Source organism: Podarcis liolepis (assembly GCF_965112155.1).
Source record: "Podarcis liolepis genome assembly, chromosome: 1".
Taxonomy (NCBI): Eukaryota; Metazoa; Chordata; class Lepidosauria; order Squamata; family Lacertidae; genus Podarcis; species Podarcis liolepis.
In genome coordinates this window covers 126,503,112-126,520,784 of record NC_139554.1, presented here as the reverse complement: position 1 = coordinate 126,520,784, position 17,673 = coordinate 126,503,112, and the positions used below count along the sequence as shown (strand labels likewise).

The 17,673-nt window shown below is 43.9% G+C and overlaps 2 protein-coding genes across 6 annotated transcripts in view; one reads left to right on the top strand and one right to left on the bottom strand.

The window, feature by feature from the left end:
• The window catches only part of CCDC150 (coiled-coil domain containing 150), a 46,607-nt gene extending 42,220 nt beyond the window's left edge, over nucleotides 1-4,387 (top strand). For 2 of the 4 annotated variants that reach the window (XM_083467841.1, XM_083467842.1), the window contains exons 26-28: nucleotides 337-423; nucleotides 1,227-1,352; nucleotides 2,812-4,223. In XM_083467841.1, the coding sequence (XP_083323967.1) occupies nucleotides 337-423; nucleotides 1,227-1,352; nucleotides 2,812-2,916 (318 nt within the window). In that variant the 3' untranslated portion in view covers nucleotides 2,917-4,223. The other 2 variants (XM_083467843.1, XM_083467844.1) reach the window with 2 other exon arrangements.
• A 744-nt stretch (nucleotides 4,388-5,131) lies between these two features.
• The window catches only part of GTF3C3 (general transcription factor IIIC subunit 3), a 32,912-nt gene continuing 20,370 nt past the window's right edge, over nucleotides 5,132-17,673 (bottom strand). The window contains exons 12-18 of one of the 2 annotated variants that reach the window (XM_083467997.1): nucleotides 15,454-15,555; nucleotides 14,507-14,642; nucleotides 12,975-13,212; nucleotides 12,637-12,827; nucleotides 11,105-11,229; nucleotides 7,990-8,142; nucleotides 5,132-5,947 (exon numbers count right to left, since the gene is read on the bottom strand). In XM_083467997.1, the coding sequence (XP_083324123.1) occupies nucleotides 5,825-5,947; nucleotides 7,990-8,142; nucleotides 11,105-11,229; nucleotides 12,637-12,827; nucleotides 12,975-13,212; nucleotides 14,507-14,642; nucleotides 15,454-15,555 (1,068 nt within the window). In that variant the 3' untranslated portion in view covers nucleotides 5,132-5,824. The other variant, XM_083467998.1, reaches the window with a different exon arrangement.

The window sequence follows — 17,673 nt, the reverse complement described above, 5'->3', positions numbered from 1 at the left end:
TTAATTTGGGATTTTCATCAGCTGTACGCCATGATCATCACAATTATAACAAATAAAGGCTTGAGATATCTCGCTTTGCATGTCATGAGTCTATCTCATATACTAGTTTCATCTTTTAAGTTGAATTACTGAAATAAATGAACTTTTCCACGATAGTCTAATTTTCCGAGTTTCACCTGTACATTGTAAGACGCCCATAGCAAAGAGGTCCATAGAAGTGAGCTCCTGTTTTCCAGGTTGGGTGTGGGGCATCAGTTAAGAATCTAGACCTAAGAGCAAACTGCTCTGCAGAAGAATGGCAAATGATTTCATTCTGACTTTTCCGTAACATTCAAGGCTTTGGAAGACACAGTCAGGCACTTGAAGAAATGCAAAGAGGAGACTGAACAGAAATTGAAAGAAGCCAGCAAAGAGTCAGAACATGTAAGTATTGAAGCAGAGAGGGAGAGGGATTTCCGTGTCAGTATAACACGACAGTATCGCAGCTGAGCAGTGAGAGGTGTAACCGTATCAAAGAAAAAGAGAGTTCAATATGATAGCTGTAGAGACTTCTGAGCATGCAAGGGGGAATTCACATGAAATATACACACACTTGTATTAATGTTGTTGCAAATCATCTGGAGGCGACACATTCCTAAGAGCTATGCCTGCGATTACAGCGCTGCAGTTAAATCCTTACTGTGCAAAGGATGGGCGCACAATTTCCCGTATTCTAGGCTACTCTACATACAACTATATTCACTTTACCCAGTCATGCCTAACCTTAACATTACAAAATATTAGTTACGCATTTGAGTGCTAACATTGTAATGTGTCCACAAATGTGCACTCTGATTTTCACAAGACCTATTTAATGGTCTTGCTATCATAAATGATAATATTATTGTTTTGTTAATTAAGTTGCAAGCAAGACATTTAAGAGGCCGAGCTTTGTAGGTACAGTAAGAGGGGTCCTTAAAAGATAAGCATTTATTTTCTTTATATAACAGTAATACAAAACGGGATCTGATCCTGCTTTGGGGAGTACAATATGTGTCTGATCATTATCAGACTTGTACTGATGACTGGGAACAAGGAAGGCACCTCATGATCAATTAACCTGATGGATTAGTCTTTACAGAAAGACGTTCAAAGATGTAAAACCTTTTGACAAGGTGATTTGTGTCAAAGGATCCCTGGACCATGAGGTTGGAATGTAACGAGTTTGAATGCCTTCCCTGCTGCAGATAACTGCTAACCTTGAGGAAGCTCACCACTGGTTCAAGTCTAAGTTCGATAGTCTGCAGCGTGAACTGGTGAAAAACAGGCAGAAGAACCTTGGAGAATACTTCTGTGAGGAGCATGAGAAAGAGGTCAGTAAGGGAATACCTTCTGCAAACAAAAAAGGCGTCATGACACAGGCTCGCTAATGGTTTGTTCCCTTGTTTGTGCTGCTGCTGCTGCTGAGAGTAGTACTATACTGGGAGTGCCTGTAAAAATTCAGTTTTATGCGCTATGAAGATGGTTGCAATCAATCTTTATGCCTGTGCCAAGAGACCTCAAGATTTGTTCGTTTTTAAAATGGCAGTGTGAAGAATTCATGAGAGAGAGAGAGCCCTTTTTTTTACTCATGTGTGGTGTAGTGGTTAAGAGCGGTAGTCTTGTAATCTGGTGAACCGGGTTCGCGTCTCCGCTCCTCCACATGCAGCTGCTGGGTGACCTTGGGCCAGTCACACTTCTTTGAAGTCTCTCAGCCCCACTCACCTCACAGAGTGTTTGTTGTGGGGGAGGAAGGGAAAGGAGAATGTTAGCCGCTTTGAGACTCCTTCGGATAGTGATAAAGCGGGATATCAAATCCAAACTCCTCCTCCTCTTCTTGTTATACGAGCTGTCTGGGGGAAGAACTCCAACAAGTGATTTTTATTCTTAAATTTCGAGGTGAGCTGCCAATGTCCTTCATTTCATGTGCCTTCCAGAGGCATAGAGGCTTCCATGAGGAAGGAAGCTGGTACCTTAATTGGAAGAATAATCATAACAAATGGAAAGGATTGTAGATGTTGAAGCTTTTATCAGCTTTCTTCCTCAAACGCTTCAGCCTTCATCCTCCATGAGAGACAGTCCCTCACTGAAAACTCACCTCTGTTCTGAACTTAACAGATTATCTGGCTGCTGCAGATATTTATTGCTGGACTGACTTTCCTCTGATAGATGAAGGTGTCCGCTTACTAGATTAGTGGATCTTAGAGGTTTGTGTGTGTTTTAGGCTTAGCCAAGAGTTACGACCTGGCCCTATCAATCCAAAAGGCTGATCTGCTCACCTTACCCTCGTACCTACGGGACCGCCTCTCCTGGTATGTCCCACAGAGGAACTTGCGGTCTTCAAACAAAAACATCTTGGAGGTCCCAGGCCACAGAGAGGTTAGGTTGGCCTCAACTAGAGCCAGGGCTTTTTCAGCTGTGGCTCCAATCTGGTGGAATGCTCTGTCACAAGAGACTAGGGCTCTGCGGGACTTGACATCTTTCCGCAGGGCCTACAAGACAGAGCTGTTCCACCAGGCCTTTGGTCAGGGCACAGCCTGACTCCCTCCTTTGGCAGTCTTCACAGAACTTTAGCCTAATGGTTGCCATCATTTTGAGTTGAATTAATTTTATAATGAAATGATTTCAGAACGTTGTACAATTTTATTGTTGTTAGTCACCCTGAGCCCGGCTTCGGCTGGGGAGGGCGGGATATAAATAAAATTTATTATTATTATTATTACATTAATATTTTCTCTTGCACGTTCTGTGAGTTACTTGCAGATCTGACTAAAGCATCCTATGTGTCAACAGGAAAGGCCGACCAAGCTTCCTTCTCAGGCATGCCTGAAGCGCTGGGAGACCAAGAACCACCTGCAGTTCATCAAGAGGAAATATCTAAGTGAGCTGAACAAGTGAAGGGCTGCTTTGCCAGGAGGTTCCAGGCTGCAAGGTATAACCCTGTACCTGTGAACACCACTTCTCAGGCTGCCGGTGATGCTATACCTAGGCAGAGCCTAAGGCTGGACCTATTATGTGAGCATCCATCTACTTCCTGAAGCTAGCAGAGGAAGAGCTCCTGTGTGAACTAGCTGTGCTCTATAGGAATGAAGAAAAAGTCCTTTTTAAAGAGTGTGTATATATATATACACACACCAAACTTGACTGGCAGCTAGGAATCCTCTAAAACTTTGGGTTCACCTTTCTGATTCTTATAACGCCTCTGGGGAACTTTCAAACCGTTTTATTAAAAAACTGTTTCTACAGCCCCCCATCCTGCTAAATGCTTCCCCCTGGGGTCTTTAAATCCCTGCAATTACATCTCTATACATAGTGAGGGGCAAGCTTGTGCCAAATACATGCACAAGCAGCCCAGAGGGTGTAACTGCTACAGGATAGGCTTCCCTGTAGGTAAAGGCCTTGGGGACTTTTGGAAAAATAGCAGAGCTGAATCCTAAAACGGGGCAGTGTCGAAGATTATTTAAATGCACCAATGCTGGTTTCCGAAATGTCTATGTCTCCCTTCATCAGCCTGGCATGTTCCATGGGATAGGACTTGTATGTTTGATGGGTAGCTTTGAGCAAGCACATCTCCTGCTGTTGTAAAAGTGCAGTGCTTGCGGAAAACGCTTTCCCTCTAACATAACAACTCAGACAATAACAGTCCGCACCTGTATCTTGCAGGGGGAGCAAATGTGATGTCGTCAGGATGGTGGGCTCGAACCCACATCGGCCTCAAGCGGCATGGACGATAGGGCAGGAATAATGGGAGCTGTAGCCTAAATTATCTGAACAGCACTATTCCTGCTATGTACTGAACCTTATCCTCTTCCCTGCGTATCGAGGTTGTGGGTGCCTTGCTCTGCTCATTAACTATTAGGTAAGGCAAACCCAAAGGCACAAAACAATCCAGTATATCATTGGTGATGAAATATTATGCAAACAGTGATTATTCTAGAATCGTTAAAGTGGAAGGGGCAGGTGACAAATTCACACAGCTAGGAACAGTTGCTTGGGCCTCCAAAAGGAAGCTTGGGTACTGAGCAGAACTGGCCTCAGAGGCACCCTAAATCATGGGCAAGAATGTACTGTAGTTCTGGTATCTTCCCTCTTGTTTTTGACCACTACCGTGTAATATATAAGTGTGTGTGTGTGTGTGTGTGTGTGTGTGTAGGGAGGAGGCGCGTGTGTGTATTTAAAAATTAAAGCATACTTCTTGTTTTCTACAACAGTCTGTGTTTCTCTCCCTGTTGAACAACCTCTTCTTTAAGCTGTAATACATGAAGATGAGGTGAGCTCACCTGTAGGACGACATGTTGCGTATATGAGAAGTAATGACAGTTGGAAATATAGTAATGTATAAATTTAATCAAACAAGCTTTTAACTCCTTTCTGGAACCACAATTTTTAAAAAACTAGTGTCAAGCAGCCAATAACTCATTTATAAGATATATATATATATATATATATATATATATATATATATATGCAAAGGACAGGGTAGAGGGAATAAGAGCTTGTGATGGGATAGTTTAAGACTGCAGTCCTGTGCACAAGAGTGGTTGTGGATGCCCTTAATAATAATGAAAATATTTATATGCCACCCATCTGACTGGTTTGCCCCAGCCACTCTGGGCAGCTTCCAATAAGCTGAAACACATTAAGACATCAAACATTAAAAACTTCTATACACTTGTTGATTGTGTTTCTGAAGGGTAACTAGACCAATACTTCTTTGCAGTATACTGGCAATCAAGCACGGCTTGGTAGAGTTAGCACCTTACAGCACAATCCCATATATGTCTGCTCAGAAATACAGTGGTGCCCCGCAAAGACGAATGCCTCGCAATACGGAAAACCCGCTAGATGAAAGGGTTTTCTGTTTTGGAGGTGCTTCGCAAAATGAATTTCCAAGACGACAATGCCTTGCGAGTTCCTGCGGGGTTTTTTTCCTCCCCCCCCCCTTTTTCTAAGCCGCTATTCAGCTGATCCGATCAGCAGATAAACCGCTAATAGCGCTAATCCGCTAATCCTTCAATGGGCTTGCTTCGCAAGACGAAAAAACCGCTAGACGAAGAGAATCACAGAACGGATTCTTTTTGTCTTGCGAGGCACCACTGTAAGTCGCAATGGGTCTTACTTCAAGTTGAGCAGGTATAGCTTTTAGTTCAAACCATCTCTGTCTCCCCGGCTTCAGAAAAGCAAGAAAATGGTTAGATTTCACAGACAAGTTCACATGGATGCAAACAAACAGCCAACACAGTAACTTCAGAATCTCCTTAGTAATGAACTGTTGGACAAACACGCACCCAGAAAAAGGATCCAAAGGTTTTGCTAGGTTCGTCGATTATGGGGTATTCCAGACACAAAGGACTAATGTATGTTAAATATCCTTGAAAGCAGGCAGCTGAAGCCTTTTTGCTGGTGAGTTATCTAGCACATTTCGTTTACTCGTACTCTCTCCCAATTGTACATTCTGAACAAAATGTCCCACGTTCCGTGTACTTTGCTATTAAGATGTGCGACTTGCTCTGTTTACAATTTGCATGTTAAAAAACACTGCACGTTCCAGCACACCTGTCAGGTTGGGGTCAGTGTCACGCCTCAGATCTGATCCCCATAGCAGGGATCCTCTTTGTAAAAACCTGAACCATCTACTTGCCTGCTTCATATTCAGCCAATCTGGAGAAATCTTTAAGCGTAGGTTTGCCCGGTGTCAAAAAGCCTCAGATCCACAAAAGGCAGCAGCGTATTTCCAGGTTCCTCGAAAGCAAGGAAAGTAATCCATCTTACTTCATTCAATCAGTTTTCGATGCCGGCTTTCACCTCACACGATTCCATACGTGTACAGCATTTTCCGAGCCATTCTAATATTTCCACTGCTCTGGTAGATGAGCGATAAATTGAAGGCAATATCCCGTCGCAAGTCCGTCTGGTCTGCTTCTATTCCCTAGTTGAGGGAAGAAAAACAACTTGCCTGAACAAGTGCAGCAAAAGGGTACTTGTCACATATTGCATACATGACAATCCAGCAATTTTTTTTTTGTTTTTTTAATAATTTTTATTGAATGATTTTATGTTACAAAAAACAATACAGCCATACTACCACTACATATAATTAAGAAATAAAAATTACATACATCAATGTTTAGTTTGTTATTTACCGTCTTATTTCCTCCCAAACATTGCATACAACAACACACATATGTGCAGACACCCACACCCACACACAAAATGATAATAATGAAAGTAAATATTTTTCCCCTTTTATCTTCCAAAATCATTTCTTCAACTTTGACTTCCTGTCAAGTCCCTTTGCATATATTTTATCTTACATTTGAATGTACACCAAACAACAAATCTTTCTATATAATTTTTCTAATACATTCTGAAAACATAATAAATCCTTAATTGTTAGCCACCTCCTTTTAGTTCCTTTATCACTCGAATGCTAGCACAGAGTCAAAACTATTATTGTATTTTTGAACATATCTATAACCATCCCATTTTTCCGCAAATTTTTGCTTGGAGTTTCCTCTGAGTTTACTAGTCAATTGAGCCGTCTCCACCAATTCCTGTAATTTGATTTGCCAATCTGTTATTTTTGGAGCCTCGTGATCTTTCCATCCCTTGGCCACAAGTATACGAGCCGCTGCGGTTGCATACAAGAATACCTCTCTTAGGTTTTTTGAAAATCCAGCAGTTTTATCGCAGACGTTCCAGCCTGCCAAAGCTCACGTTTTGAAAGTTCTCAAATCCTCTTTCAGAAGGCAAGTACTGGTAGACAGCTCTCTTTTAACACAGATTTTGAATTTGCTATACTTCTCGAGAAATTATAAAGTGGTAGGCAGGCAAACCCCTGGGATGACTCTGAAACTGTGTGTCAAGATGGTCAAGTGAGGATTCCTAGGTAAGATCCTCCCTCTATTGTGTGGGCAGGTAATCCCTCCCCTACCTGGCCTGGTCTCCTGGCAACGCTTCCCCCAGGTGGGATTGGACAACTGACTGAGGTAGGCGGAGACCTCCAGGTATCCCACCTGAGGGAAGGCAAAGCCAAGCCTATGCTGTTGGAGCCGCCCCAGATCTAGGGGCTGCATGCGTCCACGCAAAGGGCGCCCCCCATTTTAAGCGGGGAGCGGTCATTATTTTTTAAAGCCCAGCAACATAGCTGTGGCGGATGAAGAAGTTCTGAAGCAGCAAGCTCCTCCTTAGTGCACAACCTGCTAGGGAAATGTAAGGACAGGATTTTTCATAGGAAATGCCAACTGTTCCTTTCCTTCCAGCAGCAGTAACATTAAGGCCACTTCAGATGGGACTAGTGGTCTACTCATCTCAAAGCAGTGCAAGATGCAAACTGAAGCCCGGCAGCTTCCATAAGATGCAAAAGTCAACTTTTCAATGCATACAAGAATAGATTTCCTGTCCTTGGAGGGCAGTTATTGTCTTAATTCCACAAACGTTTATTCAAGACTTAATGATCAGAATTATGTGCTGTTTTAGGAGGCGGGTTTGCCATTTTGAAAGCCAATGCTGCAGCAGGGGGGAGCTGGAATTTGCCTGCATTTGCTTGGTATGGTCATGATTTTCAAATACGACTGGGCAACTAGGTCTGGCCTGGTGATGAAATGCATCAAGGGGCACAATTTATCGATAACCCATTTCGAATGGAGTCCCTTGGGCACAAAACTCAACCTTGCTGTCTCTTGGGATTGGCGGTATTAGCATTTTTAGCATGCCCTGCTTTTTCAGCAAGAAACCTTCCAGCTACCCACCCAAAATTACATTTTATGCTTCTTATTTATTTATTTGTTTTGCAAATCTTTAACATCTCTTCTTAAAAGCGGTACCACTTTGGATTACCTCCCTTGGCCTCCCACAATGTCAGGAAATGGAGCATAGCATGCTAAAACCATTGATGGAGAACCCTGCACTTTGCAAGCCTGGCTCAAGTCTCTGTTTCAATTGTAATGGGCTAAGATTTCCATGCATTACCTCTAGGACCAGGGGGGGAAGCTCCAGTGCCTTCTGGTAATAGTGAATTGCCAAATGTACCAATCCCAACTGATGAAGGCCACGGCCTAAGTTGTAGAAAGATTCTTGGCAGGAACCACGGAGGCTCAGATATTGCTGGAGGAATGAGAAGCCCTGTGTACAAGGTGGGAGAGGGAGAAAGGTCTCGTGTGAAAACCAGAAATTCTAAGGAACAAGGAGCAGTAAATCGAATGTAGAGCTGCCTTTGCCCCCAATAAGATTTCTTGCCCCAGCTTCGAATACACCCGCACCTTGGAAGTCAAACGGAATCCGTTCAGCTTCCAAAATGTTCAGAAACCAAAGCATGGCTTCTGATTGGCTGCAGGAAGCTCCCGCAGCCAATTGGAAGCCCCGTCAGACGTTCGGCATCCAAAAACAGTTCGCAAACCGGAGAAGTCACTTCTGGGTTTGTGGTGTTCGGGAGCCAAAACGTTCGTGAACTAAGCTGTTCCAAAACCAAGGTACTTGGAATGAGAATGGAATTTTAAAACCAGCCATTCCCATGTTGTTTAAAAATGTTGTCCAAGATTAAAATAATCTGAAAGAGTCAAGAGCAGGTTGCAGTGGCAGTCAAAAGGATTCCCAGGGCCATTCTCTCTGGATGAGCAGGCGGCTGTTTTTAAGTCCACCATTCTCTCAACTCTCAAAACTAGGACTTGGTCAGATGCATAGCTGTCAACTTACAGATTTGAAAATAAGGGACCAGCGGCCTCAAAAATAAGGGACCAGCGGCCAAAATAAGGGATTTTAGTCAGCCAGCAGCCAAACGAAGCCTCAAGCGGTGGTTCCCACAGCGCAGCAACCCGGCAAAGGGGATGCAGCAAGGAAAACCACCGTCACCTCTCCGCTGGGAAGCACTGAGCAAAGGCGAGTCCCCAGGCAACGCGGCCGATTTGATCGGCCCAAGGCATGCAAGCTCCACCCCCCAGTTGTTCTTAGACTCCTTATTGGGTGAGCAACGCAGCCAAGCAACACAGTTGGAGCCACCCTCCTCCCTGGCCAGCAGGGAGGGAGGGAAGGAGAGGAGCTGCTTCCTTTGAAACCCGGGAAATTTACGGGATATCATCAATCCGGGACAGTAGCGGGAAACGGCGCTGGGATAAGGAAGTTTCCCTTCAAATAAGGGACGGTTGACAGCTATGGTCAGATGCTAGCATACAGTACAAGGATGAGGAGTTGAAGAAAACAGATTGACTGTGGCCCTAGGAAGATAAAACACAAGCCCTACCTCCTCACCCTGGATCCTGCCCAATGTTATCTGTAGTCCATCTTACATTGCATTCTGATCATTTTGTTTGCTTATTGGGTCTTTTGGGGAAAACCCACAAAGCAGCAATTCCAATGCATATGTTTCTTCTCTCTGCATCCTGCCACAAATCTTGATACATAACTGTACTTGCAGTCCCAATTTGTTTGGGAAAACAAAGCAAAAAAAACCTGGCAAGACATTATTTCTTCTGACGTAGGAGAATAAAACTCATGGAAGAGTTCTTTAAAACCATAATGATAATTATCAGGCCAAATTCACTTGACAATGCTTGAGTTGTCAAGTCTCCCTTCTTTTTTAACATGCCCATTTTCTCTTTTTTTAACATGCCCATTTTTTAAAAAGTCTCCTTTTTTAACATGCCCATTTTCTCTTAAGAATCTCAGCATCCCTGTAACCAAGGAAGCCAAGAGTGCCTAACTATCTTGTTTGCCATGAGCACTGTGAATAGTGCTCATTCTGCTACAAGAATTACATCCAAAATGGGACTGATTTCTGTGATTTCAGACTTAAATCCAGAAGGGTGGGCCACATCCAAATGTAAGAGACCAATGGAACAAACAGAACTGGATTAAAGAAAACACAAGAGAAAGCAAAATACACACTCCTCTGCCAAGGTGACAGACAAGCAGTAGAATAGACTCGCACAGCAACATTTAAAATCCTTTGCTCATACCAGCAAGATCTGAGTGAGGATTTAGTGGCCAGAGTTTGATATAATGTACAGTATTTTGTTCTGTCAGCTATTCCACTCAGAGAAGGCTAAAAATCCAAACAGGTAAATAGTTTTCAAGCTGTATAAAGGTAGAATACAATCCAGTCAAGGCGTAGACGTAGACGTTTTCATTCTCGTTAGCTGGAATGGGAGAGAGTTAAGCTCACATTCATCAAATCGTCTCCCCTAAAAATCAGTGGGACTTAAAAAGTGTTTCACTGGGACTGGATTGCATTCCATCTCTATATATGTTAACCTAGTCTTTAGGCAGTAAGCTAGGAATCTTAAAGAGCAGCAACATTTTGTTAGGTTTCTGTTGACATATTCAAAATGATGTACATAAGTATTGTGCATAAGTCCTAAGTATTCTGTACTCGGAAGTAAATCCCACTGAGTTCAATGAGATTCATTCCCAAGGAAGTGAAAACAGAACTGCAGCCTTAATCTTAGGGCATTTAGGAGTTATAAAATCAATATAAGGGAAGAAAATTCTGCTTTGGTTTTGAATGGGGGAAAGGCAGAATAAAATTATTATGTAGTTAAGAAAAACGAAGCCTACAGTGGTTTGTTTTTAGTACTTCCAGTACAATTCGTGTGTTAAGAGACCTATGGTTGCAAAGGTCTGTTTGCTAAATCCCAGCAGAAAATACATTCTGGGTGCTCATAGCTGTGGTAGAAAAATGGTACAGAGGTGAAACAACACAAAATGTCCAAGGCTATTTGCCCAACATGTACTTAAGCCGTATATTCTCCACAGCAAACCAAGTGTTTAAACAGAGAGAATAGCTATACGTGTGTGTAAAACTGTAACAAAATGATCAATAATGAGTTCAAAGTAAGCTGCGCTGAGGAGAAACCATAATAAGACCCATTTCAACCCTTGCCGCTCAACATGCTAGAGATAGATAGATAGATAGATAGATAGATAGATAGAGAATAAAATTTATTATTTATACCCCTCCCATCTGGCTGGGTTTCCTCAGCCACTCTGGGCGGCTCCCAACAGAATATTTAAAACATCATAGCACGAGAACATGCTATGCAAGCATGTGCCACACAAGAGGAAGAGTGGGATAAAAATAAAATAAACTCACCTGTACTATAAGTGCATGCCTTTTTAACACATACTTCTGAGAGGCCATGTGGATGAAAGTCAGGCCTATACAAAGGCTATAGAGAGGCTCATTGGGATTACTACGGAAAGCTTGTACGTACTGCCCTAGGAGGAAACAGCGAATGGCTTTGAAATACAGTTTATTAAAACCACATGCTTAACAAAAAGGCTTTCAGATACTTCCATAAAGAACACAGCTCACTGAAGTTGCCTTTGCCTGAACCCCCTCTTCCTTAGCCACCCCACTATTCAGCCAGAACCCCTGACCTTCGGGGAAGGAGGTGGAGGTGGCAAAGGGAACATAACAGCTCTGTAATCCAACCCATGGATTTCTTACATATGTGGATTACACTGCTTTTTCAAGCATCAGATTCAGTGGAATCCTTACTTACGCAGGGGTTCTGTTCCCGGCCGCCCTTTCTGCCTCCACACCTGCCCCCTTTTGGCGCCAAAAAACAACACGCGTTGTTGTGAGTGGGAGTGCATGTGCTGATCACACAGAAGCAGGGAGACGCCTGCATTCTGCTTACGGTTCAACTTGCACAGCTCGTGAGTTACGAAGAGTAACGGCAAACTCCTTTTCTTTCCTGACCATAAGTTGCTGTGCTTTTTTACTTACTAAAAACTCCCTATAGATTCTTCACAAATGTTCACACACACGTATAGGCTCTGCTTTACGCTACGTCCATTAACAATTATTTAGATAAATGATGAAAGCAAACCAGCATCACCTTTCACCTCTACTCAGAGGGGTAGCTGTGCAACAAAAGCACGCACTTTAAAAGGCTAACGGATTAATTACAGCAAAAGCTATTTTGGTTTAGAGTCTTGTTTATCAGGTATCTGCCTAACAGGCAATCGGTTTTGACAATGCTCATCAGATCTGAGTGGATAAGAGCTTTGTGCGCACACCCACAGACATGCAACCTTCTGCAGAGCTTCCAGTGTCCTAATCAGGGACATTATCTAAGCCCACTCTTTCTCAAGCCTGGGTCCCCAGCTCTTGTTGGACTAGAACATGGGTAGGCATGTTTAGAAGGCCCCATCGCCTTCTAAATCCGGCCCGCGGACGGTCCAAGAATCAGCCTGTTTTTACATGAACAGAATGTGTCCTTTTATTTAAAATGCACCTCTGGGTTATTTGTGGGGCCTGCCTGGTGTTCTTACATGAGTAGAATGTGTGCTTTTATTTAAAATGCATCTCTGGGTTATTCGTGGGGCATAGGAATTTGTGTTTTTTTTAAAAAAAAAATCAAAATATAGTCAAGCCCCTGACAAGGTCTGCTGAAAAAGTCTGCTGACCATTGGACTAGAACCTCGATAAACCCTGAGCACTTGGATCAACCCTGCTAGCTAGGGATGGATGATGGGAGTTGTAGTCCAACCATGTCTGGGGAACCAAGTTTGAGAAACACTGCATTCTAAAAGGATGGGTGGAGAAGTTCAGCATCACACACTTTCATCAGAGGTTGCATTTGTGATGTTTATCAAGCAATACTAATGTTCTCTTACCAAGAGCATGCTTAAAGCTACCAGAGACGAAGGCATTGTGGCCATTCAAGACGCAGAGCGCATGATTGTCAGGGTTCTTCAGCATCAACCGAAGGCAGAAGCGATGATGCCGCACATCTTGCGAGTGCATGGTGATTTGGTTGAAGATATTCCAAAGCTGAGGTTTGTTGACATGTTCCATGACCATTATCCTATGGAGGGAGCAAACATCAGTCAGACTGCACACAGTGACCAAAGGAATCGTTCCTTTAATCACTAAATGCAAGATGCATGCCAGACAGGCAGTGCTATTTGTGCAGTCAACCTTCAGCCCAATGAAGCCCTTCGAAGCGACTCACCTGATGTAATTGTAAGCTTTTCGGAAATTCTTGTCCAGGATTGCAGCCGAGAGACCAAAGTATTCCAGTTCTTTACGCTTCTGCCTGTCGTCATAGAATGAATAGTATTCCAGCGAGGAGTCCACTAGGAGTTCTGCTTCCTTGTAGCGAGAAAGATCGCACAAAGCATAGATTGCCTTCAGAAGGAGGCTCCACCAGTCGTCTTTTGTCAGCACGCTTGTAAGCACCACAAATATTGCTGCAATAGAATTATAAGCAGTATCTTAAGCCATTCAGAACATCAAGAGCTCATCATTCAGTATGACCAATCTCAGGGCGGAAAACAAAAATAAAACCTAAGGCGATAAAAGCTACAAATACAGTGGTGCCTCGCAAGACGAAAAGAATCCATTCTGTGATTCTCTTTGTCTAGCGGTTTTTTCATCTTGCGAAGCAAGCCCATTGACGGATTAGCGCTATTAGCAGCTTTTAGCGGCTTATCTGCTGATCGGATCAGCTGATAAGTGGCTTAGCGGCTTAGAAAAAGGGGGGAGGGGGAAAAAACAGCAGGAACTCGCAAGACATTGTCGTCTTGCAAAGCAAGCCCATAGGAAATTCGTTTTGCGAAGCACTTCCAAAACGGAAAACTCTTTCGTCTAGCGAGTTTTTCGTCTTGCGAAGCATTCGTCTTGCGGGGCACCACTGTAAAACTATCTGAAGGAGACAAGCCTACTGTTGGCAGGAATAATCTATAGGCAATTGTTTCCATAACGTGCTTGTCAATAAGAAGAAAACCTTCTTCACAATGGCATCTGTAGTGGTTGGGAGTTACTCGTGCGTAATCCTGCCCCGTTTGAGCATTGGATTGCCTGGTTAAACCCTCCGGACTGCGCAGCCCATCTTAGCGTGGCTGCCCTTAGTCACTCATAGAATCTGTCTGTGGGTGTTTCTTAAAGCATTGCCAACATAAGAGTTGTTTGACACCCAATCGTCTCCGCCTCTCACTGCGCGGGAGTCTCCTGCGCAGTGTGGGCGTGGGCAGCGGGGTGCTTGGGCTCCCCTCACTAACTTCCAAAGAAGAGTCCTGGAGCCCCTGCACCTCCAGTCCCGTTGCTCTCCTGGATCCCTGGTGTTACACTCATTCTCTTCCCCTGCTTCCCGGCTGAGTCTCCCTCTAGCGCTTGGACCTTCCCCTGCAGAATCAGAGACCCTCTCCTTCTCCCGTGCCTCTGATGGCAGTTCCCTGACAGCATCCATCCCAGCTGACAGAACTACCAGGCAGTTATCCATGCTTGCAATTGAAGAGCAGAAATATAGATCTGATAAACACTCACAATTTAAAAGATGTAGGCCTCTGCAAAACTCCAGAACAACACAGAATCAGAACATTACAGGACAGAAATAGCCTAGCCTCATATACCAGAGGTCAGATTCGCTACCTTCACCATACAAGGAAGAGGAGGCAAGAGGCAATTTTATCATGCCAAAAGTGCTTTCTAGGGCAAGACGCTTCTTTAAAAACGAAAACACATACAAACACACACTGCCGTTACCTTTTGCATCACAGTTAGTAGTTTCCTGATCATCGTTATCGGATATTTTATCCCTCGACACTTTAATAAGATAGAGGTGCCTTTCGCCAGACTTGGAACTAGATATTAAACACACCTGAGCTCGATTCATGGCAACCTGGAAGACAGTCAAGGAGAGTCTAAAGATGTTGAGCACATTGGAAGCTAGTTGAATAGCCATGCTGCAGTCAATTTCATGGCTAGGTACAGACAACCGTTTTAACTTGTGAAAGTATTCCAAACTCAAGCTGAAAAGTGCCAGTATTTCTGCTGGTGCCGAATAAGGTTTATGTAAAATAAATAAAACTGGTGTAATTGAATCAGATAAAAGGGACGTGGGTGGCGCTGTGGGTTAAACCACAGAGCCTGGGACTTGCTGATCAGAAGGTCGGCAGTTCGAATCCCCGCCACAGGGTGAGCTCCTGTTGCTCGGTCCCTGCTCCTGCCAACCTAGCAGTACGAAAGCACGTCAAAGTGCAAGTAGATAAATAGGTACCGCTCCGGCGGGAAGGTAAATGGTGTTTCCGTGCACTGCTCTGATTCGCCAGAAGCGGCTTAGTCATGCTGGCCACATGACCCGGAAGCTGTACGCCGGCTCCCTCGGCCAATAAAGCGAGATGAGCGCCGCAACCCCAGAGTCGACCACGACTGGACCTAATGGTCAGGGGTCCCTTTACCTAATTGAATCAGAGACCTGTCAACAGTTGAACATTATCCACAGGTTCCTGTTGCCTGAAACCAAAGAAACTGGGCCCAAACAAGGGGTAATGTCTATAAGGTGGTCACCAAACACAGCACACATTCTTTTAAAATTAATAATACCAATTTCCCAGTTGTCATCATGTCCATATACACTTAATATCATGTATTTAGCAGGGGGTTTTTTAGACAAGGTGTGCCATGTGAAAGAGATGCAGTAATTCGCTTACCTTTAACAACATGGCTAACATGGTGAGCAATGAATCAACGTAGCCATATGTGTTGCCTTGAGAGTACAGCAGCGTCGAACGATGAAGCAGCAGTTTCAGTTCCTGAGCACCACATGGAGAAAGTTAGATCACACAAAGTCCTCTCTCCCATCTATTAGTACTTTACAAACATTAACAGTAGACTACTGGCATTAGAAAGAAGTTTGTCCCCCTCCGTCCCCCAATGACTGAGGGACCAGAAAGAGAAGGATCTTTTTACTTGCAACAGCTATTGCATTTATCCATATGGTAAAGAAAACAGCTGAATTACAGCACAGCATCTTCCAAATAATTTAAACGCAGAAGAGCAATGTAAACAAGAAAGCTCATAATACTTGCTACTGTTAAAAGGGTTTATTTACTGGGGAAAATTCGTAATATACTTAGGAGACCACTGTAAGCAAATGAAAACATTAGCAGGATTTTAATCTCACTTGCAATGTAACATGTACTATGGACAATATGGATAGATATAAAAAATAGACTGTGAAATAATATGCAGTTGAAAACGTTGACAAGAGGACCCATGGAGGAGTTGGGTGGGAGGGAGACTCAATAAATCTATTTATATGGATATGTATTTGGTTTTGTTGTAAATTTGTATCTGTAAAATCAAATAAAAACGTGTTGTTTTTTAAAAAAAGGATTTGCCACCTTTCATTTCAAAAAGAAATAGCAAGGCAGTTTGTAAAAATGAAAGGAAAGGGTTCGTATTTTGCTCTGTTCCTATAAAGAGATGCAATGACTGCTGGCTGCAAACCACAAAAATCTGCCTGACTGCCTAGATCAGAATTCTCAAGTCCCAATCTCAAGGTCAATACAGGAAGTAGGAACAGATGTCTACAATGGTTCCCTTTTGTGTGCTTCTGGCTGCCTGGCCGAACAGATCTCATGCAGCGCTGAAGTGCTGGCCTGTCCACATGGAGATGCTGAACTGCTGGGGGTGTGGTGACTGCGCAGATGCAGAAGGCGGCTCAAGCCGATCTCCACGGCAACCACTTCCGTACGTTAAGCGGTTGACATGAACTGACTCAAGCAGCAGACCAGGTTCTTTCCTCTGAGCCCTTGGAAAACCACCCCAAGTAAAAAGGGCCACAGGCAGTGTGGGAAGGAAGTGGCCTAATCTACCTAACAGAGTCCATTTATTTAAAGCAGGCTCCTTGTGGCAGGGCTGCCTCTGAAGATGGTTCTGAAGCTGAAGCTTGTGCAGAATTCAGCAGCCAGGTTGCTCACTGGGACAAAAATAGTTTGAGAATATTACACAGATCCTGGTGAGACTGCGCCGGCTGCCAATTAGGGTCCGGGCCCAAGTCAAAGTGCTGGTTTTGACCTGTTGTTGTTTAGTCGTTTAGTCGTGTCCAACTCTTCGTGACCCCATGGACCAGAGCACGCCAGGCCCTCCTGTCTTCCACTGTCTCCCGCAGTTTGGTCAAACTCATGCTGGTAGCTTCGAGAACACTGTCCAAGCATCTCGTCCTCTGTCGTCCCCTTCTCCTTGTGCCCTCCATCTTTCCCAACATCAGGGTCTTTTCCAGGGAGTCTTCTCTTCTCATGAGGTGACCAAAGTATTGGAGCCTCAGCTTCAGGATCTGTCCTTCCAGTGAGCACTCAGGGCTGATTTCCTTCAGAATGGATAGGTTTGATCTTCTTGCAGTCCATGGGACTCTCAAGAGTCTCCTCCAGCACCATTCAAAAGCATCAATTCTTCGGCGATCAGCCTTCTTGATGGTCCAGCTCTCACTTCCATACATCACTACTGGGAAAACCATAGCTTTAACTATACGGACCTTTGTTGGCAAGGTGATGTCTCTGCATTGGGGGGGGGGGCTTTTTTTGTTTTTGTTTTGACCTATAAAGCCTTAAACGGCTCAGGGCTGCAGTACCTAAAGGACCACTTCTACCTATTTAAACCGTCCTGGATTCTGCATTCATAATCTGAAACCTCTTCTTTGTGTGCCTCCTTCCATGTGAGGTCTGGAGAGTGGCAACAAGAGAATGGGCCTTTTTTGTAGTGGAATGCTCTTCCCCAGGGAGATCCGCCTGGGGAATTCATTATATATTTTGTAGTGCCAGGTGAAAACATTCCTCTTCAAACCAGGCCTTTGGCCTTTTAAAATCTGTCTGTGGGAAGTGGGTTGGGTATTGTTTTACTGATTTTTAATCCAGTATTTTACTCTGTGA